Source organism: Lepidothrix coronata, unplaced genomic scaffold (assembly GCF_001604755.1).
Source record: "Lepidothrix coronata isolate B3197 unplaced genomic scaffold, Lepidothrix_coronata-1.0 Scaffold174, whole genome shotgun sequence".
NCBI classification, from domain to species: Eukaryota; Metazoa; Chordata; class Aves; order Passeriformes; family Pipridae; genus Lepidothrix; species Lepidothrix coronata.
The window spans coordinates 1,624,313-1,651,578 of NW_016690354.1; the positions used below are offsets into that span (position 1 = coordinate 1,624,313).

Sequence of the window (27,266 nt, forward strand, 5' to 3'; positions counted from 1 at the left end):
CCATACTGAGGAACACTGTGACTGCTCTCTGTGAGTTTTGTTCCTCAGTCAGGCCAGCACTTCCTATAAATTCTATCAAAAAGCTGTCACATAGTTACACTTCCTCTGGGGCTTTGTGTTTTGATTAATCTCATGTCCTTCCCTTACCTTTTGTCACAGAGAAGCATGTCTCATGTGGGTGCTGGCACAGCCTTTTGTACATTGCCTTGCAGTCCTGCTCCCTGAGCAGCAGGCTGAGCATTTTCCACTCCCTTCGGGGAAGATGAAAAATGCATAATGTAAGGCATGTTGCTAGTCCTCAGTCCCCACTACCAACTTCTGAGGCAAGTCTAATTATATTTTTTTCTAGACCCTTTCATGAGCTTAGAAACTCCTAATCCTATAAGCATGATTTATCTTGCTTTGCACATTGCTTTGGATCTAGTACTCTGAGGTTTCAGTGCCCATTTTTCAGAAAAGGGTCTGGTGCCTTGCTACATATCGATGTGTATAACTCATCACAGCCTGCAGAATAAAGGAGTTTAACTGCAAACCCAGTCATGAAGTAAGAAAACAGAATAGACCAAAATCAGCCTGCTAAAATTAATAAGCAAGTTTGACAACAGTTATTTTCTTTCTGTTTTCACAAGAAAAATTGGGCTTTGGTACAGTTCAAGCCTCCAGCTGGAGTTGAGTTGGTGCTATTGCGGATAAAAATCTATCTCCTCCAGCAGGAGAGAACTTTAACACAAACTCAGGTGACAAGAATGTGCAAAGTTGTGCAGTGTCAGAGAGAGAGGGAAGCTGAGCGAAGAGCTCTGGGTGCAATATTTCGCTCGTCCCTGCCACGTAGTGCATGCTTCTGAAACATGGACAACACTGCTCCTTCACCATGTTCCTGACACTGATTCATGTTGTAGAATAGCTAAGGTTCCTGAGGGACCATAGAAAGAGAAATTGGAAAGAAGAAGCTTCTGTAAGAATGCATAAATGTAGCAGCTGTCCTTCTCCAGACGTCTGCAGCGTATGAAGAAGGATAGCTGCTACATTTATGCATTCTTACAGAATGTGTAATGGAGTCAAACCTATAAGTCTCCTGTAAAATGAGGTATACCCTGTAATCCTTGTGGTCTGTGTCTACAGGAGGAGATGGAGGGAAAGAACTGTTGGTGGTTGTGGTATATCAGTATCCATGTGAGCAGGACTGGATGTGCCACAGGAGGGGGCCTCTCTATAACCAACAAACAGCAATAAGAACTTCTTTGTGAAACACTTTCCCTCTGCTGAAATCTGCAACTCCAGGGCATGGGGAGTAGAGGGCCTAATGGACCTGCTTCCACTTATGTGGTCACTGCTGGGTCACAGTGGACTTCTCTCCACAGTGGACTCTGCTCACCTCCCTGTCTCTTCACTGCATTGTATTCTGATACTGTGAAAGTGTTTTGCTCTGGTGTGTGGTCACACAGACTAGGCATTGTGGTGGCCAAGCTGCATATCAATCCTGTGCTTCTCTGTCTATTACTGACTTTTTGCTTTAGGTTAAATGTATTGGAATATGTAATCAGAGAAACAGCAGTTGCCATCTCAGCTTCTTCTCCTTTTCTGTCTAGGTTGTGACAAACAGGGACACACAGGAGACCTTGTTGTGCATAGCATATGTTTTTGAAGTATCAACTAGTGACCATGGTGCCCAACATCACATCTACCGGCTGGTGAAGGACTAGAGACTCTCTGCTTTGAGTTGTCCATGGAATGCATGTATAAGAAAAAAGCCTGTGCTTGAACAACCCCTGCCCCCTCATACCAAACTGAAAAATAAACTGCAGATATTGTGTATTTTCAGAAAAGTACCTCTGAGCTGGTTTGTGCTTGATAAAGTTTCTGTCTGCAGGTTTGTGCAAATGGGAAAAAGACTTGGAGCCAAAGAAATAGAAAAATGACTGCTTAAGGGTCTCACCAGAAACAGCATCCTGTGAAAAGTACTTTCCATAGAGTACACACAGAGTGTGATCATACACATAAAAGGAGTGGCATGCATCTGGGTATACTGGTATGGCAATGGCAGCAGCTTCCTCAAGTTTCACCAGATATGAACAGGTTGAAAATGTTGATGCTACATCTGGTCTGAGTGTGTGCACTCATATACAATCATTTGCAGGTCAACTTGTGCACAGATGTGATTATTGTATATATTATGTATACATTTAAATAGATGTCAGACACCCGTGGGCACATGTATGTGTATAGAGATGGCACATGTACCCTACACAGCTGCCTGTCTAGCTGTCCACATTAGCAGCTGTGCAGTCACAGGCTCATTGAACCTTCCTCTGTTAGAATCTGGTTACTTTTTCCCTCTCTTCCATGCATGACAGTGAGAGACCAACCTTTCTTTTGCCTTTTAAATGAAGTTATGCTTAGAAGATTGGATATGTTAAATCATGTTGTCTTGCTCAGCAGATTTCCTCTATGTATCAAGTCTGCTGGCTTGACTAAAATAATTCTTGCTTCTTTTGCTTCTGTTCTCCCTGCACAACTAACAATGCTCAGGGAGCTAGACTGTACTCTTTTTCTTGTGCACCAGTAAAATTATTGTTTACCAAGATCAAATTGTTCTACCTGCAGCTGCAGGCAGTGAAGTGCAGAAGTATTGTAAAGAATGCCACTTGGCCAGCAAACTGCCAAGGAAAAGGAAGAGAGAGAATAGTGAAAGAGGTTAGCTTTCCATGTTTCCAAGGCAATCAAACACAGCCTCTCTGCTTTACTTGTAAACTGAGGTTGTTTACTCAAGAGTCACTGAGAGGCAATAATCTTGGTCCCCACAATGCTGCTGATGTGGGGAGAAGATCCAGCCATTCATGTTACGCTGAGGGAAGGGGTGGGCTGCATGATGCTCTCTGGCAGGCACTGAACAGGAAATTTACTGGGTAGCCAGGCACAGTCCCATGGCTGGGACAAACAATTTGATGGGGAATGGGGACTAAATGACTTATTTCCTCATTTAGCCAGTTGATCTGTTGTAACTGTCTATTTGCATGTAGGAGGTCCCTCACAGGGATTAGTCTTCATCAGATATTACTGTGGAACATACTACCTCTATGTGCACACTGCACCTTGCCGCTCCTGGCCTGTGTTTAGGTCATAACCTGTGCTTGGAAGCACAGAAAGGAAAGGACATGGGTAAGGAGGATGGCAAAGACAATGCCATGAAGTCAGAGCTGGAGAAAGATGCTTTGGTTCTTGTTATAGGAAAAGGGCTCCACTAATTTTTTATATCTAATGAAGTATTTTTCCCCCCAGTCCTGCAGACCCTGCACTTTCAGAGGCTGCTTTTCAGGACTGTGCAGGGCTAGTGCTGTTAACCTTCTCTGTGCAGGAGCTAGAAGTGGATGGTAAAGGACAGAACTTTTGCTTGCACCTATTGAGCAAAATCTACACCTTCACCCTGTACACAAAGTTCCTGCTCTGCCTGCTCTCTCCAAGACAAAGAAATGCCTTCAAGTACTGACTTCCAAACAGCGATACAGAACACAGATGCCAACAGCCTTCCATAAGATCTGCATGGCTGCTAACCAGAATCAGTCAAGTTTGGAGAAAGACGAGCCAAGTACTTTAAACACCTAAAAAAAAGCATCTTGAAATGCCTGCTGTTTTGCTGCACCTGGAAAATCCATGTAAGCAGAGCCTGCTCTTGCCCATCCAGTGCCCATTGGGTATTATTGCTAGTCACAGCCAGGTGATCAAACCACCCAGGAGTGAAATAACTACATCTCTGGAAACCAGCCAGCCCCTCCAGTTGGCCACACAGATATGAACAGCACCAACTGGCTGCAGTCCATTACTGATGCACGCTCCTGCCTATTTCAGCCCTACGCAATCTCCTTCCTGATCTCTGAACCATGCATGGAGCAGACAACAAATCAAATAAAACCTCACTAACAAAAAAACAGACTGACTCTTGGGAAAAGTATTTTTGGCCAACACAGACAAGTGTGTTTTGAAATGAAGCCAGGGCTTCATTCAGAGAAAGACCCCAGCGATGGAAAGTTGCTGTGATTTGTATTGGTACTTTCCTGCAAACATGAGCTTGGTGCCTTGCATGCATCCACTGCAGGTTTAGACCATGACAGCAGACTTCACAGAGTAGTCCCTGAAGGAGATGAGCCCTAGAGGTCCACTTAGTTCATCAGCTGATCATGAATAAAACTGCATTAGCAGAGTTTTAAGATTTTATCAAAACAATTAACACAAGCCAACAGGCTGAGGATCAGATGAAATCTTTGGGCAGTTGATTTAGGGACACTCATGTAGTTGTTTTTCTTTTTTCATTGATAACAATGGAAGACTGTTCCCTGGCATTATTCCTCTCTACTCTTGTGCTTGGACTTTACAGATCCTTGGTGTCAATAACAACGGTCAGCAAGAGACATCTACCCACCTTTCAAACTCAGCAGAGAAACCAAAAGAAAATTCATGTGTCCGGGAGAGCTTGCTTTCATGTAGGCTACCAGATGAAGAAGCTGTGAAGCAAAAGAAGTACTGGAAATTTTGGTCTGGACTAAAAGGCTTCTGTCCCCTTGCAGAATGGGTGAGATCCATGTAAAAATGCTTCTAAGACTGAAAGGACTGTAGATCTCTGTCCCTAAGGCTTCCTTTCTTGGAATTTCACCAGAAGAAACCAGACAGTAAATCAGAACTAAGAGCCAGCTGCAGTTTTGCTAAAAATAAAGCAAAGCAAACACCAAAAAGCAGCATAGGTAAAAAAAGAGATAGCCTAGTTTGAAGAGGAAAGGCTAAATTGAACTCTAAAGAACCTACAAGAAATGAGGATGTCAGTATTTTTTCAAGTTTAATTTGTGTTGGGGCAGAAATACCAGAAATGTTAACCTCAGCCTGTAAGAACTTGCTGTAAAATCCAAGGGCAAAACAACAAAAGCTGATTCCCCTGGTCACTTTACAGCTACAGCGCTGAGATATTAGAAGATAAAGTGACAAAACAGGAATGTAAATATCTTCTTTATAAGAAAGCACCTCAAAAGTTTCCATTCAGCTGTGACTACTTTTTTTTTCTAGTGTACATGGTTCAATTTATCAGTCCTAATTTGTGCAGCTGCATCTGCTTGTGGAATCATGTCAAACTGAATTGCTAAAATGATTCCACCTAAAGATAGTCTTCTGTGATAAGACAACACACCATGGGTCTGAACAACACAGAACTAGGTAACACAGGAGCCCTCCCTTCATCTTTACTTCAAAGCCAAAAGAAACACTTCAGGTAAGACAAGTTCATTTGAATTCCCTCATTCATCTGTGATGAGGGGGTGGGAACTTCTTTAAGCTGACATTGCCAACAAAGAAAACGTGTAGGTAGGCCTAGAGGCAAAGTTAGGTATTGAATTTAAATCTCTTTCTACTGCATAATCTAGACCCAAGGATCATTATTTCCTTGAGTATTACACTTCTTTTAGCCTTTGGTGCAATGGTTTCTCAGTGACCTTTTCTTTCCCATTTTCCTGCTCATTTTTATCTTGGTTCTGTGACATTTTGGCAAGATGAAGGAGGTGAAGAACTTGAGTGGTGACAGCAAAGAACTAATTCAGACAGGTGAGAACACCCTCAAATTTGCTCTAGAGCTGTAGAAGAGGCAGGAAGAACACATGCTGAGGCTCCAGGAAGCTGCCCAGGAGTCCTGCTCTTTCATGAGTCCTGCAAGCACAGTCTACATCAAAACCAAGCAGAGAGGCAACAGGCAACTTGCAGGCTTGTAATGGGATGGCAAGATCAGGGCTACTCTCTACAAGGGAAGGATGGTCAGAAGCTTATGTTGATAACAGCTCTGTCAGTAACCTCAAAGACTGAGGTGCAGTCCCAGTCCATCTCTTGGACATCAGATCTGTAACTACCACACTGGTAGCCATGTTTGCCTGCATTTGGGTGATTTAACACACTAATTCAGCTACCAGTCAAGACTCCAGATCTGTGATCCATACCATTTTTGGCCTCTTAAATGAGCCACAAAAGTATTACTGCTTATTCTGGGGAAAAGAGCATCACTAAAGAAAAGCACCCTCACCTCCTTCAAGTGGACAATATAGCAATAATGATGGGAAGAACCTGAATAAAGCACAGCTAGAGAGTCTAGATGAGTGATCTCATTCTGTTAAAAAGAGAAGCACAGACATTCATTCTCAAAGTCCCTAATTTCTCCACAGTACTCAGCACTGTTGCCATGTTATTGTTTCATCTGAAATTGGTGGCTGGGACCCAAAGCCATAGACTTGCTATTACAGTAAAGGGGGTATGTCCTGTGAGTCACACTGGAAAGAGTGCATCCATTTTTAGATGCCTCAAATTCAGCTACTTAAAGCTGTTCTCAAAAGCTGTATGTAGCCTTTAGGTTTTCCGGTCACATGCCATGGGTTCAAATGTACTGCTGATGAGGTGCAACTCTTTCTGCTCCTCACTCTATGGACAACATCAGAGTGTTCCTGTGTTAGGTTTGGTCGTGTGGAAGACAGCTAGCTGAAGCTGAAACACAGGTGTACGAAGATTACTTCCCTAAACTTACTGGTATAATTGAGAAGAGACCTGCAGACTAGCATGGTCTCCTTGGTAGAAAATGCAGCTGCAGTATCAGCCACTCCAGTCCCCAGTTTCACAGCGATCCTTAAGCTTTTCCCTGAATGATCAAGTTCATACAAAGCTACCATATATATCTTTTATCTTCTTTCTGTGCATTTTTTTTACCTTCTTTCCGAGATAGACACCAAACGATGACTTGATTTCACATATTTATTTTTTGCTTTCACTTGAACTAGAGAAATCCCATATACCTGAGTAAAAAGCTGCTTGTGCTTATGCCAACAGGTGAAGAACACAACATCATGCTGTTTCTGTTAAACAACCAACCAAACAACAATAACACTCCACCAAAACTGTCAAACATGTTCTTGTTGTCTGCTGACTTCCTGTGCTGCTTGCCTTTGAGGAAGTAGCTGTTTATCTCCAAAGTGAGTTACTTAAAGATTGACAACAATTCTGAAATGAAGATCCTTCAGTTCTCAGGTAGAATGGGAGTTCCTGCATTAGAGGAGCATCCAGGAGATTGACCTTTTTTTGAAGTCTAGAACCAAAGAATCAAGTAAAATTCTTCCCACAGATCTTTTTATCTCCTGCTGCATTGCAAGACATATTTCCTTCATTACTTGCTTTAAGGCAAACACACAGCAACATTTGGGTACTTTTGTACATAAATAAATGAAGAACAGAGAGCTGCTGCACATACTTATGGGAAGAGAGAAACAAATATGCAGCAGATGACAGTTGTGTTGCTGGCAGCACTACCACCAGGATGCTTAGAGTCTGTTGAACCAGGCAGTTTATAAAAATCCACTTAGGACAGAATGGAAGGTATGAGAAAATGTATTTGATGTGAACATGCCCTTGAACTGAGAAGTGTGACAGCAGCAGCAGCACCAGAGAAGGAAATGAGAATACACAGGGGACCTTTGAATGTGAAACAAATCTTCCTTCTGCAAAAACACGTAATGAAAAAGCCTTGAGTTGCTCTTCATACACTGTAAAATACAGTTCCTCTCTGGAGGCCCATGTCCATAACCGCACTGGTCTACTTCTGTAGGCATCTCTGCTCCAATTCTAGGCCATTTCCCCGTCACACAATATTTTGCTTAGTGGTCCGTGCTAGAACCTTCCAACAGCTCGGTGATGTTACCTCTTGTCGTATCACTTGTTACCTGTGAGAAGAGACCGACCTCCACCTGTCTACAACTCCTGCTTCGACCACAGAAAGCTCAGGCGAGCACTCTGACATACCTACCCTCTGTGCTAGAAGACGTAGGAATATACTAACAGTCATGGTGGGCTTGGGACCACCGAGCATCTTAGCCTGGGTTTGCCGTTTGCAGCAGTGGTCCAGGAGCCAGTGGGCTGCGCCCACTCTATCCTGCGGGCGCGAGCACAGCCACTGCCCTTCTGAACCCAGAGGAGACGTTCAGCCGCGGGCCCCTCAGGGCAGAGGGGCAGCTGAGGGGAGGTTGTACGTGCCCTCCGCCCCGGGCGCATCTCTCCAGCTCCGGGAGGGTGCGCCGGGGATGCTCCTGGCGCCCACCCGAGGGAGGTCCCGGAGGGTCCCGCGGGCGGCAGAGGGAGCGGAGCGAACCCCGGGCGAGCCAGCTCCAGGCAGAGCTCTGGGAAAGGGTCTCCGCAGGATGGAGCGGATGGGGTGCGCCGGAGTACCCGGCCGGCAGCGCTCCCTCCCTCCCCTCCTCCGCGGGGCTGGAGCCTCCCCTGGGCAGCGCCCCCAGCTCCTCCCCGCTCGGTAGCGCCGGTCCGAGCCCCTCCTCCCGTTTCCGCTGGCAGGAGCTGGAGCCGTGTCCTGCCGTACCTCCGCCGCTCCCCCTCCACTCGGCCCCATCCGGCCCGGCCCAGGGACGCGCGGGTGAGCCCCGGCGCCGCGGGGGGCGAGGGGCGGCGGGGACCTGCGGGCGCTTCCCGGCCGCGGGAGATGGGAGATGGCGGGGGACAGCCGTGGCGGGCGTGCCGGGGGGTGCCGCTGGCAGGGGCCGGGGGTCGCCGGGCCGGCGGCTGGAGACGCTGGGGAGCGGCGGGGTCCCGGTGGGATAGGGGTGCGGGTGGCTCGTGGGGGTGAGGAGTGTTTGGTGGAAACAGTAACCTCCCCCCACCCCCCCTCTGGTGCCTGAGTGATTTTTGCGGAAACAGGAAAGTTAGTTCAGTGGGATGAGACGAGCCCAGCGGCGTCTGCGTGCGCGGTCCTGTTCTCCGCCGGGGTGCCCATCCCTCGCTGGAGCTGATGGCTTCGGCTGGGAACTGATTTTTCCCCGCCACCGGGGGAAAACGCGCCTCGAACAGCGCTGCTGGCTGGCGGTGGGGGTACCTTTCTGGCTTCAGCGAGGTGTGAGGAGGTGGGAGCGCGGAGAAGCCCCCGCGGGAGGGAGGCTGCGGTCCGGGGTGTGATGGGGAGAGAGCCCACGGCGGGCTGACAGCTCCCCTCGTCAGCCGCCCGCGGAGGTGGTGCCAGCAGTTTCTGCCTTCCCCTTTCTTATGTAAAACTTGACTCCAGCTTTGCCTTTTCCCGTTCAAGCTTTTGGAAACTTTTCTTGCTGAATCTTGGATATCCGCCTGTCACTGTGCTCCTGATGGGAGGTGGGAGCTCCGTGAGCTCTGCCTCTCGAAAAGGCCCTTAGCTCCAGAGATTTCTCGTGGGCAGAGAGGAGGAACTGTGGTGTGGGGATGCTGTGTTGGGGGAAAAATTAGACTACAAGGGTGAATAACACTGCATTTCTCTACTTAATCCTTTTATCAACTCTTTTGTTCTGTGCTTTTACTCTGTATAGTTTTGTGGTTTGAGCCACAGGGCTAGGACTGGGGGCACCTGATTTTTCTACCTGACTGCACTGACCTTATTTTAATACTCGGGGGTAAGTTACCTGGGAAAAAGTTGAATATTCTCCAGGACAGCCATGAGAGTCGAATCACACAGTTTGTTTGTGCCGTCACTCCTCGGTGGACCTAAACTTTCCCTGTGGAAGCCAAAACTTAACATGTTACTGTAGCAAAGTTCTTAGTAACAGGTGCCACAAACAGTTTTAATGGTTTATTTGTTAAGCTGATAGATGGAGTCCTTTGTAGCCATGATGAATAATTGCAAATAGCCACTGAAGAAATGCATTTATATGAGTTTTATTGGTATAGAATATGGACCCAAAGTTAGCACTCAATGACTTTAAGAATGTCAAAAGATAAATTAGCAAAGTGATGTTGAGAACACCAAGGAAAAAAAAATCAGTCCTCATAGTTCTGTGTCCTTTGCTTCCATTTTGCATTTTTCCTCAGCTTCAAGGAGCTAATATAGCATCTGCCTCCAAATTTTTCCCTTTCATATTTTTAGACCTGTGATGATCAAATTGCAAATCCTACATACAACGCCTTTTCTATAATGGGGCTGTAAGACTTATGTCAAACTTGGTTTTGTGTACCTGCCCTTTCTTTAAACCTAATTCTCATGAATAAAGTTGCATTAGACCTTGAGGTCAGAATGTAACTAATGCAGATTCATCTGCATTATTTAGACAAAGCTCTGAGGTTAGAACAATTCTGTTCATCTCTCTTGAGCAGGGTAGAGGGTTAACTGTGAATGTCACTGTTATCTTAGCTATTGTGGTTATTTTAACAGAAAATAGCTATCAGAGATGCATATCCCACAGTCTTTGCTTTCCAGGCTATTTTAAGTTATTTTCTTCCAATGCATGCCAAACCTCAGCCTGTCCATGAGGGTATTTCCAACACAACTGTATGTTTAGTGTTTAAGCCATTCCTCCTCAAATGCACAAACTAAAAATGGCAAAAGAAAAGTAAAACTTGGAAGAGCACAGATTAAAATAGCAAAACAACACTGAGGCAGCAGCACTGTTTGGAGTAGTTACTTTCACATTTGTGTCACATATGAAACTAGCATATGAAACTTGCAATAGAGAATACAAAACTTTGTCTTGGTATTACTCTGTGGGAGCTGGTATGGAGATAGTTGGGCCCGGAGCAGAAGTGACTGCTTGTTTTAGAAGCAGTATGTTAACATACCTGAGGCACTGGGGTTTTACAGTTGAAAACCCATCTCAGTTTTTCACTTTAGTCATGTTTCAGAATTGTGCTGTTTTCAAGTGACTGATGCCCCATTAGTTTTCTATGTTGCAAGAATGTCACTAGATTTATTGATGCGTTAAAAAAAGAGATGAGATACTTTAAAGAAGCTGAACGTGAGCTGGTGGTGTGCTGTGGAAACGAAGGCAGCTGACAATACTCAGGGCTATTTTAGTAAGACTGCAGCCAGTATACCAAGGTAGTGATTATCTCCATGCACTTAACACTTGTTATACAGAGCCTAGCAGACTGCATCCAGTTTTCTGCCCTCAGAGCCTAGAAAGGTATGGATAAACTGAAGCTAGTCCAGTGGAGGGCCATTAGGACCATCAGTGGCCAGAGCATGTTGTAACAGCTGGCCCTTGATAAGGGATGGGGAGCTGGGAACTGAGTATGGTAACCCAGCTGGCAAGGCAGGTGCCCCACCAATCAGGGCCTTGTCCCGTGGTACCGAGTTTGACAGTGCCAAGCATGAGTCTGGATCACTAAGCAGGTTTGTGATGATAAGGCAGGTCCAAGATCAAGTTCAGGTGTGAATCAGCAGGTCAGGATCAGGCTGGCAGATGGTAGTTAGGGCCAGACACGGTCACCACTGAGCAGGTCAACAGTGATGTAGCAGGTCTGAGGTCAAGTGGGGAAGCAAGACCATGGGTCAGGGTCTGGATCAGTAGGGTCCATGACCATACAGAGGCATGGTTGGAGACAGGCACACCTAAAACATACGTTGGGGAGGCACTGAAGGCCACAGGCAGAGCTTAAATGAAGTCTCTGATGCCATGAACAGAGAGCAGGGGTGGATGTGAGGCTAATGAGTATATTTAAAGGCCCCTCAGGGCTCTCAGAGCCCTCGTACCGCATAGGGACTGTATGCCGAGGGAACTAGGCTTGTTCAGCCTGGAGAAGACTTTGATGGGACCTATAGTGACCTTCCAGCAATTAGGAGGAGGTTCTCAAGAGGACAGAGCTAGGCTCTTCACTTTGGTAGGTGGTGGCTGTGTGAGGGCCAACAAATACAGGTTGAAACAAGAGGTTCAACCTAGATGTAATGAAGTCTTTCCTGCAATGAGGACAGTCAGATGTTGTAACAGGCTGCCCAGTTGTTTGCTTTCACAGGTTTTCAAGACTAAAATGGATAGAGTCCTGTTGGGACCTCATAGATGGCCCTGTCTAGAGTAAAGCAGAATGGAGCCCCCTCAGGCCTGCTCCAACATAAGTTCTTCAATCCTGAGATCAAGCAGCCATTTGGTCTGAGAAGGAAGGAGGTCTGCAAAACTTTAGCAATACTTGTAAGTATCCTAGATGAAGAAATAAAGAAAGGTTTTAGGATGCTGATGTGCTGCTAAAATACTAAGAAGAATTTAAAAAAATTAAAAATTTTCCTCACTATGCTAGGAGCTTATACTGAACAGCTCTGTGTGTGTGTGTGGTCAGGAGAATACTTTGTATTTGAAAACTTGCTTTCCTTTAGTGATTCTCAAAGTACAAAGTGCCTTTTTGGCATTATGTTGCTTAAAGATGCTTTCTGAAATAGGCAGTGTTCTTTCAAAATTCATGTAGGAAGTGTGATGACAATAAAAGATGGTGCTAAGCTTGGGGAAAGACAGAGTATGATCAGGGAAGAGTTCTTACCTGAGGGGTTACCTTCTTTGATTCTCTTGAAAATAGAACAAACATGTCAGGTTCAGCAGAGTATTTCCCCATTTGTGCCATGGTTGTTAGCAGATTTTAGGAATGAGTCAATCCTTGTAGGGCCAGCTTGACAATACCTAGAGAATGTGAGTGGATCAGAAATAAGTCTTTGTCTTCTCTACGTGGCAGTGAAATTGTAAATTGTAAAGTAGGGATGTGCTGAGGAACTGTCTTCTCTTCACTCAGTAAAATGCATGATAGAATTTAATTTTGAGGAGAAGCACTCATTGGGAAGATACAATCTTGTTTATATTTTACTCATATGTAATAAGATGCTCTATTGGAGAGTAAAGAGGTATCACTAGTGCACTCTGTGCTTTCTCTTTATCTTCCTGGTCTCCTAAAACTGAGGAGTCTAGAGACAATTTCTGCTACTCCTTGTAGCTTCTCTCAGATGAAACATGCATTGCTCTGTCAGCATTATGTTTCCTGGGAAAAAAAACATTAAGTCCATCTTCTGGGTCACTTTCTTTTGTTCAGTGACATGTTTTCTGTGGTGTGTTTGTGATGAAGCAAGACATTGCTATCCAGTGAAAGGTGTTGGATGCTTTCTTCATTGCACAAGTGTTTCTAGGAAAGTTGTGTTTCTGTGGGTTGTCTGCTACCACAGTTAGACAGCACTGTTGCTTAAACGTCTTCCAAACCCTACCTCACCTTTCCTTCTGTTTTTTTTTCTGATATTCCAAGCACTTGCATTCATTGCTGTCAATGCCAGTCTTGAGGGCTAGAGTTTGTAGAATAAGGCATGATCTTTGGGCAGAACCCAGCTGCTTTTGGCTTGTTTGCAAGCACAGCAGAAAAGGAGGCATCTGACCGTGCTTCACACAAAAGAAAGAAATGTGGGATCCCCAGTAAGTAATGAGCTGCGTTTTGATGCCAGTGAGTTGTATTAGGCTGTTAGATTGCCTGTTGAGGACGGGTGAAAAAGTTCTATTGTTGAAAAGCTTTTAAAATCAAGATTATAAAACAGACAGGCAGGTTCTAGGGATAGCTCCAGGCAGATGAGGCAGACTAAATTATAAAAATATGCTCCAATAAGCCTTTAAGTGAACAAAGGTATTAATTAAGCTTAGCATTTCTTTGCAGTGATGTGAATATGATATTGTAATATTATGGTTATACTGAAGTAGTAACATAAATTTAAAAGATTTGAAGTTTGCATTAATCCTTGTTTCAAAAAGTATAACAGGAAAACTTTTCTTATTAAAATTCTTTTGAAAACACTTTTCCATTTTGCTGTCAGAGTTTCTCCTTTCTAATGCAAACACTGTCATGCTGTTCTAATGCCTGATATTTCTGAAGGTGGAAGTGACTAATAGTTAGGGTGTTTATTTCCATGATCCCTGTTACAAATGCAGAAGAGGAAACAAACTGCATTAACTGGTGAAAAGCCGGTTACATTTTTGAGGCCGAGTCACTGTATGTCTCTAGAATCAGCTGAATTGTATTACCTGAGCTTTAGCTTCTACGCTGATATTGCTCAAGTAGAGCTGCCTTTGCTGTGGGCAGTCTTCACTGATTTACAATTGCTTTGGGCTGGTCTGTGTAAACTCAAAATAAGGATATGATGGAGTATATCGACCTCATGCAGGCATAGGACCACGAAAACTGCGTTAGCCATATGTGGCATGTGAGGGGAGGAGGCAGGGTTAGACTGGAGAAGGAGCTCAGGGAGGAGTAAGTGGGAAGGCAGGAACCTTGAGAAGGCAGTAGGCTAAGGGAAAGGAAGTCTGGACCCCTCCCATGGGAGGAAGGGCTGAAAAGGAAGGATGAGGTGGTACACTGAACAGAATGCTGAAATGGCACACCCAGCAAGTCTGAAGGAGACTTAGCTCAAAATTTTAAGACTCTGTCCTAGGGAACAGGCATCAATGCAAATCACAGAGAACAGAGGGCTCTGTGAACTTTCCTGTATTTGGTGTCCTTCAAGTTTACTCCTAATGAAATTAATTTGACCTGCAGGATTGAGAGAGGGAAGACATGAAGTTGAAGGAATTCTGGCTTTAGGACACTAGTGCAGAGAACTCATAGAAAAGAAAATGTTGTGACAAAGCTAGATGGTAGGTTTAGCTCTATTCGTGGGCTGCACTCTTCTCTATAACCTCTAGGTAATCATTACTAATTTTCAAATGAATATGGATACAGAGGGGCAAAGCCTGAGAGACAACACTGCGTACTTGGTGTTACTAACCCGGGTTCCTTGTCTTGTGCAATTGGGTGGTCAGTGCTGTCTGTTCAAGTGCCTTATGGCAGTATGCTGACAAACACTTTTTATGGTGATTGCAGCCATACTCAAAACTCATGTTAAGCACAGACAAGGAGACTTTCTATTTTGATTTGCACATTTCTAAAGGTTAAATAATTCAAGAATGCTTTTGAAAGCATATTTTCCTTTCTCTGTGTCTATTTCTGTTTTTTGCCCATAATTCTGCATACAGTTGAGTGTAAGGTAGTGTTCAACTAGCTTTATTTTAGACAGTTCCCTGATTTCTTAAATACATACTTATCCCAAAATCACCTTTGCATTCCATTTTATTTTAAGACTGTAACCATATGTGAATGAGGGTTGTTACTTGACTTTGTCTGAAGAAAGTGCAGCTGAAGTTGTGAAGGATAGAAAGCAACGTTCTAAGAATGTCTAGTGTGTTGTTTCCACTGGAGGACAGTCTGCACAGTATTGTTTATATATATTTATATACATGTGGACAAAATACCATTAGGGGAATGGGATAATGGTTCTGGCAAGAGAAGAGACCTGTACTAACATGCAGATGGGAGCATGTCTCCTTGTAAAATAAAAACCTAAATGGCTGGCTTAAAAGCCTGTACAGGAAACCTTCCAAATATAAATAAAGTTATTCTCTTTCATACAGTAGAGCATTTGGATCTCTCCAGTGCTGCTGTGCTGTCTCACAAAGTTTTGCCAAGTAACAGTGGCTCTGAGTGTTAAAAAGGCTCTTGCTGATCTGTTTCCCAGCAATGGAGAAATAGCAGGACAGGCAAGACTTTGCATTCATAGCACCTGGGACACTGTGGACAGCAGCAGAGGCAGATATGGGGAGTGTTGACACCTATTACTGAGCTATTTGACACCATCAAAGATAAAGAGCAAGAGGGAAGACCTGCAGCTCTGGGAAAATTTCCAATATATTCCCCTCACACCCACTCAGGATGGAAGATGGAATAAATCCTACACTCTGAAACTTCTCCTATTTCAGGTGGGTAACAGGGAAGACTCAAGACAGTATTTTGGGTGAATATGGTCATAGATTAGGATAAGGCGGCCATGGTAAAAGTACTTGTTGGGACCAGTGATCCATAGAGGAATATGACTATTTGTAGAGAAAAAAACTTCATTGTGAAGAGGAGCTTTTTGGATGTGTTCTCTATTTCAGTTATACAGGAGGCAAAAAGAAAAGGACTGTGAAGCAGAGAGGGGATCTTCTAGGGAAAACCAGGAGGAGGAAATGAAAACAGACAGTGTCTTAAGTTCCCACACCAGTGTAAATTTATCTGTGTGCCTTTCAGTTTTCCAAGCTCCATGTTGTCCCACTGTTCCCTGATGAATAGTCACCACAAAGCATCCCCCAAAACTTAAACAAGAAACTCTTCCCTTTTCATTCTGTTTTTCTTAAGATAATTTCTGAAGACATGTCTTTGAAAGCAGTCAGTTTTCCCTGAAAAATTCACCTTTCATTTCCTACTCTCCAGGGAGTTCAAAGAAGTCCCTATTGCATCTTGCTTTCTTTTATGAAAGCAGAAAGTCCTGCTTGTGTCTCATTGTACCTTGATTTTCCCAGCTATGTAGTCTCTATCTTCAATTCTTCCTTCTTATTCTGTTCTCTTTCAATTCCTCTTTGAAGAGCTGAGAAAGTTCATTCTATGGTAAGAGAACCATAGATTCTGTTTTGCTGTCTTTAGTCCATTTCTTCCTTGCTGTTTCTACATTAAACTACAGCAAGGGAAGCAAAACGGGTCCAAGTAATTTAGATATGTAGCTGTTTTTCTGAACTGCTTTTTAAAGAGCTCTTTAAAGAGAAATATTGCTTCATGCTTCACCTTTCTTCCTGCTTTAGCAAATAGTATTTATTTAATCTGTTTTTAAAATTTGAAAGTGATTTCTCAAAATTTTCTTAAGGCTCTTGTCTGTTTTGAAGGTGCTAAGGTGTCCCTCTTAATTTAAGAGACACTGAGAGGTTATGTTCTGTGCTCAGTGTTCTTAAGTTAGTAAGAGATTACTATCAGACTGTTTCTGCTTGGATCACTAGACAGTGCAATTTCTGTTTCAAAGATCTGAAAGTAGTCAGACGTAGGTTTTAATTTTGTTGATAAAATCCATCCATCCCATACTTCAGAAATAGAATATCCCTATAGCAAACTCGAAACTGTCAGTGGCAGCCAAAGTAGGTATTTACCTGGTGCTGATAACATTAGTCCAAGGCATCCATTTACAAAAGCAAACAGACTTTTCTCACCCTTGGGGCATGATTTGAGGAACTGGAAGACAAGCATGCTTTATTTTAGAGGATGAAGTGTGGTGATGCACCTAACAGTTATCAGGAGATGTGTCTACCTGAGCTTTCTAAAGGAGAAAAGATCTACATTTTCTTCTGGGTTTTGCTAGCTCTCATATTGTAGGACTTATGCTTTGAAAGGTAGACCTGTCTCCTTCCTTCCCTCAGCTGTGAACTGTGAATTGGAGAGGTTGCCTGGCTGCTGAGTACAGTTCCCTGCTCATGTAGACACCATGGTGAAAAATGCAAATTTCTGAAGGATGTGCAGAGTGGCTGTTCCAACAGCAACAACCTTGTACCTACCTGATGCCTGTGCTGAGTCTTGGGGGGGCATGAACTGAGCTCTTCAGTTCATCTGCCTGTGAATTTTCATTTTACTGGTTCTGGTCTGTCAGAAGGTTCTTGTTTCTTTGAGTTTGTTGTCAATGTTAACAGCAAGACCTCTTTCCTCCAGCGGTTTTCTTGCAAGTATTTAATTTTCCTTTCTTAATTTTACTGCATAGACCTGGTTTTGTCAAGCCAAGCAGTGTATCTCTGATGTGGCTAGGACTGCTGTCTGTCACTGGATTACATGACTTGAAGTACTTCTCTCAGACCATTTGCTACAGATCGTGCTGTGTTCGTAACAGTCTTACATCAGTGGTAAATGGAGTTCATCTCTAAATGTGGTTGACAGCATACTGTGTGTGACATCAGTTTGACTAACTAGCCAATATTTATGAGTGGAACTGTGGGAAACTTGGATTATTTAATTCTCAATTTTTTTTTCCAGTTTTTATTTATTGCTGAGCAACATTTGACTTCTGTATGAGTAGTTCAGTGGCTGAAATTGTTGTCATTTCTGTCTTTTGGGAGCTATTTAGGTTGGGTGGATTTCTGAGTGTGCTTGACATAGAGCCTGACATGAGTGATGAGCCTATGAGGTATATAGAGCTGATTTGTATGTTATGTTTAGGTGTCCATATGCTCAAGCAGGTAAGTAAATACACTGTGAAATCAACAACAGTGTTTCATTATCTTACTTGGTACAGTGAAGCAGGCCAAGGGAAAGCATTTATTTAAAAATCAACAACAGTGGAATAATGGAAACATTTCTGGTGGCAGAGTTTAGTGAATAATCACAATTCTTTTTAAAATGATCAGTCTGTACTTTTTTTTGTATGCAGCTGCAATAATTTTGATGGGCTTTTAAACACTGGAGATGGTACTGTTCTGTGTCTTTTCCATGTGGCTGGAGGAAGTCTTAGTCTCACTCTGGTCCGTTTGCTATTTTTGTAGCACCCTTCTGACATTGGGATAGTGTTGTTACAGCCCTAAAAGTTCCAGTATGAATTGGAGAAGGTGGGGTGCTTTTACATGGTGTGGATTTGTGTGAGTTTCATTCCATTTTGTTTTACCACAAGCAAAGGTGAGACCAGTCAGAAAGTGGGGTTAGTGTAGCATGGTTCATCAGGAAAGGTCTTGCTTAATTTCTGTTTTTTTTTTCTGCTGTAGGCAGGTCATCAGGTGTCATGGTGATAATGGGGGACCTAAGTACAAAGGGGTAGAAGCACTGAATTTTTCTGACTAGTATTTCTGACTTAATTGACACACAACTTTTGCTTTTCCCCATGGTCTCTGTTTTCCCTTTAGTTTCTGTAAATCTGTTTTAATATTTTGCTAATTGCTATTATTTAAATTCAAGTCCAGATGAAATCAGTATATTATGCCCTGGAGACCAGTGTTTAGACTTACTGCTTCTGTTCAGAAGCAGGTGGAATTTGACATACCTTTTCCTGGTTTTTGTTTGGGTTTGTTTTTTTTTTCCCCTCCCTTAATCTCTTCTTTTTGTCCTCCTAAGCTAATTACATTTGTAGTGGGAAATGGGTTCAAAAGGCAAAAAAGTTAATTTTGTTCTTCTTCTCTCCAGGTTTGATCTGTGACTTTTTCATTGGCTTACATCGAATTACCTCAAGTAAGTAAGATCTCTGTGAAGGATACTTGGAGTCAGTCAACCTTGTCTTTCGTACTGCTCACATTGACATTAAGGGTAGATGAGTTGGTCCAACACTAAGCCCTTAGGAAACTTTCTTGTAATCCGTTATTGTAATCTCTCAAGTGCTGAGAGAGTCCACACTAACATGGCTGTTGTTGGGGTTGTCTCCAAATGCTGCTCTAAGTACCAAAGGAAGTGTAGCAGAGGAGGACAGTAATTCTCTTCATTATATGCAAATATTCTTCTTCCTCTCTTTTCTTACCAGTGACGTTTTTTGGGAAAGGAAGCAGGGAAGAACAAAACAGGGTTCAAACTGATAGCACTTTCATTAGTCCATCTAAGTTTTAACCTTTTGTGCAAGAATAATTCTATTAACACCCTATTCTATAAAAGGTTGGAAAAATAGACTTATCGTGGAGGAACCCACTGCTACCCTGGGGTTAGTTGTCTTAGTACAGCTGCAGGCCCACTGCTTTGTGTTTTTACATTCCCTGTGTTCTAAATGGATTTAGCCTTGGCTAGAAGTAACTTTTCATTATGTTTCTGACATAGTAGAAGCAAGTTTTACTCCTTTAGGAAAAGAAAAAGTGTGAGCTACCTCTCTGCTGAATGTCATGTGTTCTGCCAAAGGCTGCAAGGAGTGCAGGTTGGTAAGTCCAAGCAGTAATAGCAACAGAGAGATAATAGTCCACTCTTGCACTTGGCTTGCCAAGAACTATTTCATACTTCTGTGCTGCTATGTAAAACTTGTAAAGAAAGAACAGGCAAAGAACATCTATTTTTGTACATTTTGGGATGAATGAAAGAAGATTATGGTCTGTGAAGGAAAAGAATCTCCTTGCAATTTGAAAGAGGTAGGAATATGTTAGGTGAGGCTAATATAAAGGAATGCTGAAGCTTTCCTTTACACCTGTGTAAATCATCATTACAGGTGATGCCACACAATGGCTCAGTCCTGGGCACATGGCAAAGATGCATCAACCTTGGGATGCTGTTTATGGAAGGGAGAACTGAGAAATATACTGGGAGGGATTTTTCAGTGTGACACTTTCAGTGTCAAGGCAATAGTTCTGTTGTCTAACTGCTCTGGAAAAATTCACTTGTAGGATCCGTGTGTTTCCAAGAGAAAAATTAATAATAAGATGCATTAATATGAGGTATACAACTAGCTTAAAATCTATACATTTGATATAGGACATGACTGTGATTTAACCCCAGTCAGCAGCCAAGCTGCTCACTCGTCCCCCCACCTGCGAGATTGGAGAGAGAATTGGAAGGGTAAAAGCTGGAAAATTTGTGGGTTGAGATAAATACAGTTTAATAGGGAAAGCAAAAGACACGCATGCAGGCAAAGCAAGGAATTAATTCACTGCTTTCCACAGGCAGGCAGGAGTTCAGCCATCTACAGGAGAGCAAGTCCCCGTCAAGGTGCCTTGGGAAGACAAACACCATCACTTCAAGTGTCCCCCGCTTTCCTTTTTCTTCCTCCCCCTTTATTTACTGAACATGATGCCATATGGTCTGGAATATCCCTTTGGTCTGTTTGGGTCACCTGTCCCAGCCCTGTCTCCTCCCAGTTTCCCATCTACCCCCAACTTGCCAGCATGGTCACACAAAAAGCAAAAAAGGCCTTGACTCTGTGTAAGGGCTGCTCAGCAATAACAAAAACATCTCTGTATTATCAACCCTATGTTCAGCACAAATCCAAACATAGCCCCATTCCAGCCACTGTGAAGAAAACTACTTCTACCCCAGCCAAAACCAGCACAGACATGAATAGCTTCCAGGTATTTCTGTGGCAAGACAAAGAATGAAGAGATAGTTGGGGGTGTTAGGCATCGATGCAGGTAACATCTGTATTTGTAGTAGATGAGACACAATGTTTTAGTATGTAAGATAAAGAACCTATGAAATTTCATGCTGTAGAATTTAAGATTGTTATAAAGAGTCTTGGCTTAGTCATAAAATGTCTCTGCTTAAGGCTGCTGTGTATTTACATCTTGCAATGAGTTTTTTGACTACTTTTTGCATGTGTGCCATGCTCTGAATCATACAGAATGGTGCTCTGTTGATTCCTGTGTCCTGGGAAAGCTGGGTGTTGGAGTACACTAGGGAAAAGATAGCTGGGGAAGATTGAAATGGTTGTTATTTGTTCCAGGAGTTTTCTTTCTGTTCATGCTTGTGCCACTTGAAATTATTGCTGTACTGTGAGCTCTTTCATTTTGTTTCCACACCTTTAAAATTTGATACTGCAGAAATTAATGTAACATTATCTATAATGTTTAAACTGCCTTATGTTATGAAAGTGAGAATTCCCAAAGCAGCCTTAACTCTGTCCCCAGAAGAGAAAGCAAATCAAGTGAGTGTCTTAAGTTACACCATTGTATAGCACTGGGCACTAGGATGTACAGTTTGATAAATATTTACATTTCAGATCTGGTCCAAATCCATGGCAGTAATGAAATATCGTATGTTAATTATGCTAAATGATCATATTACACTGGTAAATGGGAATAGGCTTGATTCCCAGAATGCCGATCTGTGATTCACATCATCAAGGAGTACAAAAGAGTCCACATCCCTTAGAGAGGGAAGATAAATAGGATATTTCAAACATTTTTTTGCATTGTTGGTAATATGCAATTGTTTCCTCTTTCCATTATGTTCCTGAAATCAGTTTCACAGCAGATTGAAAAATTAACATCCCATCTCTAACGGTGCTTTAGAAATTACCTCACTTTCTTTACCTTGCTGATCAGTGTTAGCTACTAGATTTCAGATACTCTTTTACATTAATTCAAGGATTTTCTTTTCAAAGTTGTCCGTTTCTGCAAAGAAGATAGGACTTGGGCATGCTGAACAGAACGGGAAATGTGCTTTTTGCTTTCTGTAGAACATTCTCAGTCATATTAAAAAGCTTGCCAGACTTGAATTTCTAGAAACTGAACAATAAATTGTTGTTAAAATAAAGTGATTAAATACCTTGCTAGTGTGTGGTGTTGAAGTTTAGTGAAATACTGCTATTCATCACTCAGAATTAAATACAGTGTATTACAAAAGCTATTGTAGGAGACTGCTCAGTAGAGAACTCAGGCCTAGATTGAGTAGTGGAGGTGGTCTTCAGTTTGTGAGATGCTTTGTGATGGTATGTTTTTGGTAGGCAGCCACTCTAGATAAGATGGACATTTTAACATACACAGTGTATTAAATAATGGGTTTTAAATTTTTAAGGTGTTGTCATATGGGAACAAGTTGGCGCTATGCCTTACCCATGTGGTGGACTGTGAAATCTTCTGGGGTGACCCTGGGCACCTCACTGGGGCAGGGCTGCTTTTCATTTGTGTACTTTGTTTTGGACTGTGAGCAGGGTCATTGCTCCCAAGTTCATTATACTGCACCCAGCAGAATGAGGCGCAGAGAGGAGGGCCTGGGAAGTACTGTACAAATACAAGCTGTAAAGTTTTATTCAAAATGAGATCAGACAAGCAAGATGAAAAAGAGAAGTATGAGAAGAAATTTTGTTAACTTATTTTGCTGTCTTACAGTCACAGAAATAACTTGGTGACCCGTTGTGCCAAAGGTGCATATTTGTAAAAATGTGTGAAGTGTGCTGGGGTGTCCACAGTTGGACCAACACCTTGTTCGTATCTGATTTGAATGACTTCTTGGCAGCAGTCTCTGTTCTTTGTCATAAGTATAAACTTGTCCAATTAAATGGATAATATTAGATCACATCTTCAGGAACATTTTTGGAAGTTGTGCTAAGGTAGCCTGAGGAAAAGAAAGTTGCAGTGGTCTTGGGGTTGGCCTTTGGCCAGGTCAGGGTAATTTTGTTTGCAGAGTCTCTGTTTAAAACAGAATCTCCGTTTTAAACTGGATTCTGAGGTCTTGAGGCAGAATTGTAAATGATCCTGTCCTGTAAGTTACTAAGTAATATGATATAGCTGAATTTTAATGTCCCATAAACTTAAATTCCCATATATGAGAGCGCCCTACTGGTAAAAGATAAATTAGTTACGGGGAAAGGAAAATTATTTGTCCCAGAGATACTGCTGAATTAATCGCTGGCTCTTCTCAGGTTGCTTGAACCTGGAATGTTTGTCCCCATCATTAATTAACATGTTTTCTTATTCTGCTCCCTTGGAATATCAGATTTGTGGCCCTCTCCCAAAGGTGGATTTTTATTAAAGTTTTTTAACAAAGAGAAAGATTTTCACCTGAGTCCTTAGTGACATGTAACCAAATCTTCTTATGAATGATAGGGTGAGGCTGTTTCTTACTTGCTTATCACATGAGAGAAGGCATGGAGGAATGTGATCACCGATGGAGCACAATTTTCTGCTCTTCCTTGGCTTGTTGTCTCTATTGCTTGATACCAAGCTCCCACAGAGCTGTGATCTGCAGCTGCCTTCCATAAAGCTGTTCTTGAGTGTGGCAGCCTCTGAAAGCAGTTGCGGAGTCTGTCTCTTTGGTCTGACCTGGTCTGTGGTACCTGTTTTGTTACATGCAGCATATTGTCTGCACTCCGTGATGAAATTAAAACCCCTCACTTTTAATAGTGATGTGTATATGTTCATATGATAGCCTATTGGGCAGCTGTGACCTAAATTCAATTTCTTAAAGCAGTAGTTTTCATTTTTCCTACTATCAGACCTTTAACATTTTCTACTAGAGGCTCTCTGTATACTAAATTCAAATCCACTTTGATTTCTGATTTATTGGCTGCTGTATTTAAGTCGTTTACCCAACTATTAATTTCTGCCTGGTATATTACACTTGTGTAGCTCAGCTTCAGAGAGTCTATGGATGGTCAGGTGGGTTTGTTTTAAGGAACCAAGAAAGTGAACTAACTAGAGTATCAAAACTTTCACTGTCAGTGGGTTCTTTCTTTTTTTTCTTTTGCATAAAATTGTTGCTCTTGTAATCCCTGAATGGTCTCTTTCAGTGTAGGAGAGAAATCTGTAGCTTCATGTGGGTGTAGGTGGGAATTTCAGGAGCTGCACTACTTTCCATGCTAGTAGCCCTCATCTCCTCCCCATCATTTGAAAAGGGATACTTCTGTCAGTGAGCAGAAGCATTTGTGGTATCACAGAGGTTAGAGATGGCAGTGAGGAAAAAATGTTAAACTTTCCATCCCTCTGTAGAGCCAATATCAAATTGCTCCTAATTAATGTGTTTCTTGGCACTTCGGTTCAGTTGCTGCAGATTTTCTGGCAACTGCGTGCCCCTCGGGCGGGTGAGTTTCCCCCTAGCAGAGGCACAGAAGTACGTTCCTGATACACTGGACACTTCTTGTATAGTGTATCATTATGGATTTAGAAGTCACTGCCAAGGCTATCGCTGAGCCCATTGCTTGGGCTGACAGTTTGGTGCTTTTGAAAAAAATGTTGGGGATATATGTAGGTATCGAAAGTAGATGTTAATCCTCTTTCTTTCCCTTTTATCAAGCTTATTAATCACTCTTCCTTTGTGTGTTCCTATAGTGGCAGTACTGAGAGTCTGTTAGCTTGTGCTCAGCCCTGTGCTGTTCTTGACTAAACTGTGCTACTCAGCTGCTTTGTATTTGCCATCCTGCCAGTTCCTTCACTGCCTGCCTCTGTATTGCCCTCAGGCTGACATGGAGATTAATTGACCTAGTAATGTTTCCTGTTTTAAAGTCATCACTCCAGGAATGTTTAAGTAGGAAAATAAGGGAGTTAGGAAACAAATAGTCGGTTAGCTAGGGTTTAGTGTGCAAGATCTGAAAACAGGTAACACAAAGCAGTATTATTAGTGGAAAAAGTATGGCACAAACGCGCTATTGCTATATAGAGTGCAGGATGTGAGAGATGGAAAGCCTATTGTATTTCCTCTAATTTGCCCTCAATAGTGGGTTTCAGAGGATCATGCACACATTCCCTGAAGTAGCTCATCAGGAAACTTCTTTTCCAAGTGGTCTGCATCAAGCAAATCCCAGAACCTTCCCCGATTCAATTATCTGATTGAATTGAGGGTTGATAAAACCTTTTTGGGGTTTGATAAGTTATTCAGTAACAAAGCCAGGCAATAAAGTCAAATGGAAACTGAAAGACACACGAACTGACAAAAGCCTGTCACGTGGACTGAGAGGAGGTAAAGCAGGTAAACATTTTGAGGTGACCTCTTTGATGCTATGCAAGATGGGTAAAATTTGAACCCAAGGTTGTTAGCATTTGGTTTGCCGCCTTGTGTTTATTTTTGCCTTCTGTTTCAGGGAAGCACATTAAATCAGGCTTGACTGTACATTGCTAGCGGTGGTAAGGATGACAGGAGATGCTGTGGGCATGGAGAGTGAGCCATGCATGGCTAAGGACAGAAATGGAATTTGATGTCTGTTACTCTGAGCAGGACAGATAACACAGATTTGTGTGGAGCTGTTACGAAAGCACAAACTCATCCTCATAGAAAAATTAGGTTGAATTTGGGAAGAAAGTAAGCTTAAAGCACAGTCAGACTTTGCAAGGGTCTCTGTCTCTGACATGAGTGTTTACACACAATGTTGACACTGTAGTTATTTTGGATTGTTCTCAGCCTAAGCAAGCTAAAGGATGATGGATTTGTCACGTAACACTGCTGAAAATAGGGATGCTAATATCAGTTACTCAGCAGAACTCATATCATGATGCATATATTCTTGTCATAATAATTTTTGTAAACATTTTAAAGTGTTTGTGCTATTTAAGGTGAAAACAGAAAACTAAGTAGTTTTAGCCACCGTTTTTTTAAAGTGGTTTTGATTTTAAAATGTATTTACTTTTTTATAAGCATACTTAAAAAAATGTGAAGTCTAGCAATTAGTTTATATTGTCTCTGGAGATCTACTTTTACCCTAAAAAGTGTTTATGTATCTAATTTAAGTGTTATGTGCTTCTCTAACAGCATTACCTACTTGTTTCTTACATGTCTTGTTCATATTAAAAAGAATATAGAAACAGTCAAGAAGAAATGAATGAAGGCTGTGTTTTGTGACATGTATGTTTTTTTCACTGTTTTGATGTTAATTTTTTACAATTAACATCAAACTTACAGTGTTGTAAGTTACTATACAATTTCAACTTACAATATTGTGAGTGGCATTTCTTAAAATGTGTATTATTAAACGTGTTTGTTTTTTTCTTGTGGCTTGTGATTTTAAGTTCTGTTCACCTGCTAGAAAGTAAAGATGTACTAAGAGCTGATTTTTGCATTGGGTGCCTCACACAGAAAAATCTCAAGTGTGGTCTTTGTCTGACCACACCTATTACAGTTAGTGTTGTTTGGGTCATTCCAGGGACATGCAAGATGGGAGGAGGATTCCAGGAGTAAATTGAATATTGATATTTTGCAGTTTTTAATAAGTAAATCAGTAGGCTGGAAACCTTCCTTGTAATTTATTATTATAATCTTGTTACTTAATTAAAAAAAAAAGGATAATTTCTGGAAAACCAGTGAGTATGGCTGTATAAGAGTACTAATTTTTGCCCTTTGCATTTACTGACATTTGTATATGTCTGGCTTTCAAAGCTAATGGCTGAAATAAAAATCTTAGGGACAACACTGACCTTTGTGAAGATTTTTTACTTGTCACAATTGTTTACTGCTTTAGTCTTCAGTCTGCTGGTTGTTTTTTTTTTTTTTTTTTTTTTTGCTGAGGGAGGTGGCTGTTTGGTTGGTTTGATTTTTGTTTTGTTCTTCTGTTGTTTGTTTTTGCTTTAAAGCTGCTCACAGTGCACCTTTTATTTATTGGTGTGATACACTGTGCAATGAAGACTTAAGCTGGCAAAGAGCTGGTGCCACAGAATGCACTTTTTTACTGTTTCCTGCTTTTGTATTTTCATGCGAGTGCTTCCTTTGATAGCAGCACAGAACAATACATAGCCTAAACTCTAATTTTTTTTTAACAATTGTTACTTGTTCAGGAACAGTGGTTTACAGTTGGCTAGTACCAGTCATCTACAACTGGTGGATGAGTGTGCAGTTGAGGGAATCCAGCCAAGCTCAGACAAATTCCTGTTTGTTAAAGCATCCTGAGCTCCCAATTTGAAATATATTAAATGAGGCTGATTAACCTTTGATGAATGAGAAAATACGAGATGAATATAGAAAGAAATAAAGTAGTTTGGGCATGGAATATTTTTTTTAAGGGAGGGTTTGTAAAGAGAGAGAAAAAGCTAATTTTCAACACTGGTATAGGTTAAAATAGCACAGTGACTTTGTCTGCTCTTTGTTCCACTCGATTCACAGAAAGCTGCAGATCTGTTTGTGTACCCTTGTTTCAAAATAACATCTGTTAATTCACTTCTAGGCACTTTTATTTGCATTATCCTAAGTCCATGGATACCCAATTAGAACAAACATATGAAATACTTAAAAATGAAAATATATATTATAAATGCTGTCCGATCTTTTAATTTGGTAGTCTCCCAAGATGCTTA

At 42.0% G+C, this 27,266-nt stretch overlaps 2 protein-coding genes across 6 annotated transcripts in view; both read left to right on the forward strand.

Annotated features, from left to right (window-relative positions):
- TEAD4 (TEA domain transcription factor 4) overlaps positions 1–1,829 on the forward strand; it is a 51,638-nt gene extending 49,809 nt beyond the window's left edge. For all 4 annotated transcript variants that reach the window (XM_017830162.1, XM_017830160.1, XM_017830161.1 and 1 more), the window contains one exon: positions 1,590–1,829. In XM_017830162.1, the coding sequence (XP_017685651.1) occupies positions 1,590–1,703 (114 nt within the window). In that variant the 3' untranslated portion in view covers positions 1,704–1,829. The remainder of the gene's footprint in view (positions 1–1,589) is intronic.
- A 6,509-nt stretch (positions 1,830–8,338) lies between these two features.
- TSPAN9 (tetraspanin 9) overlaps positions 8,339–27,266 on the forward strand; it is a 178,070-nt gene continuing 159,142 nt past the window's right edge. Inside the window, exons 1-2 of one of the 2 annotated variants that reach the window (XM_017830113.1) lie at positions 8,339–8,437; positions 18,769–18,813. The gene's annotated coding sequence lies outside the window, so the exon portion shown is untranslated. The remainder of the gene's footprint in view (positions 8,438–18,768; positions 18,814–27,266) is intronic. The other variant, XM_017830112.1, reaches the window with a different exon arrangement.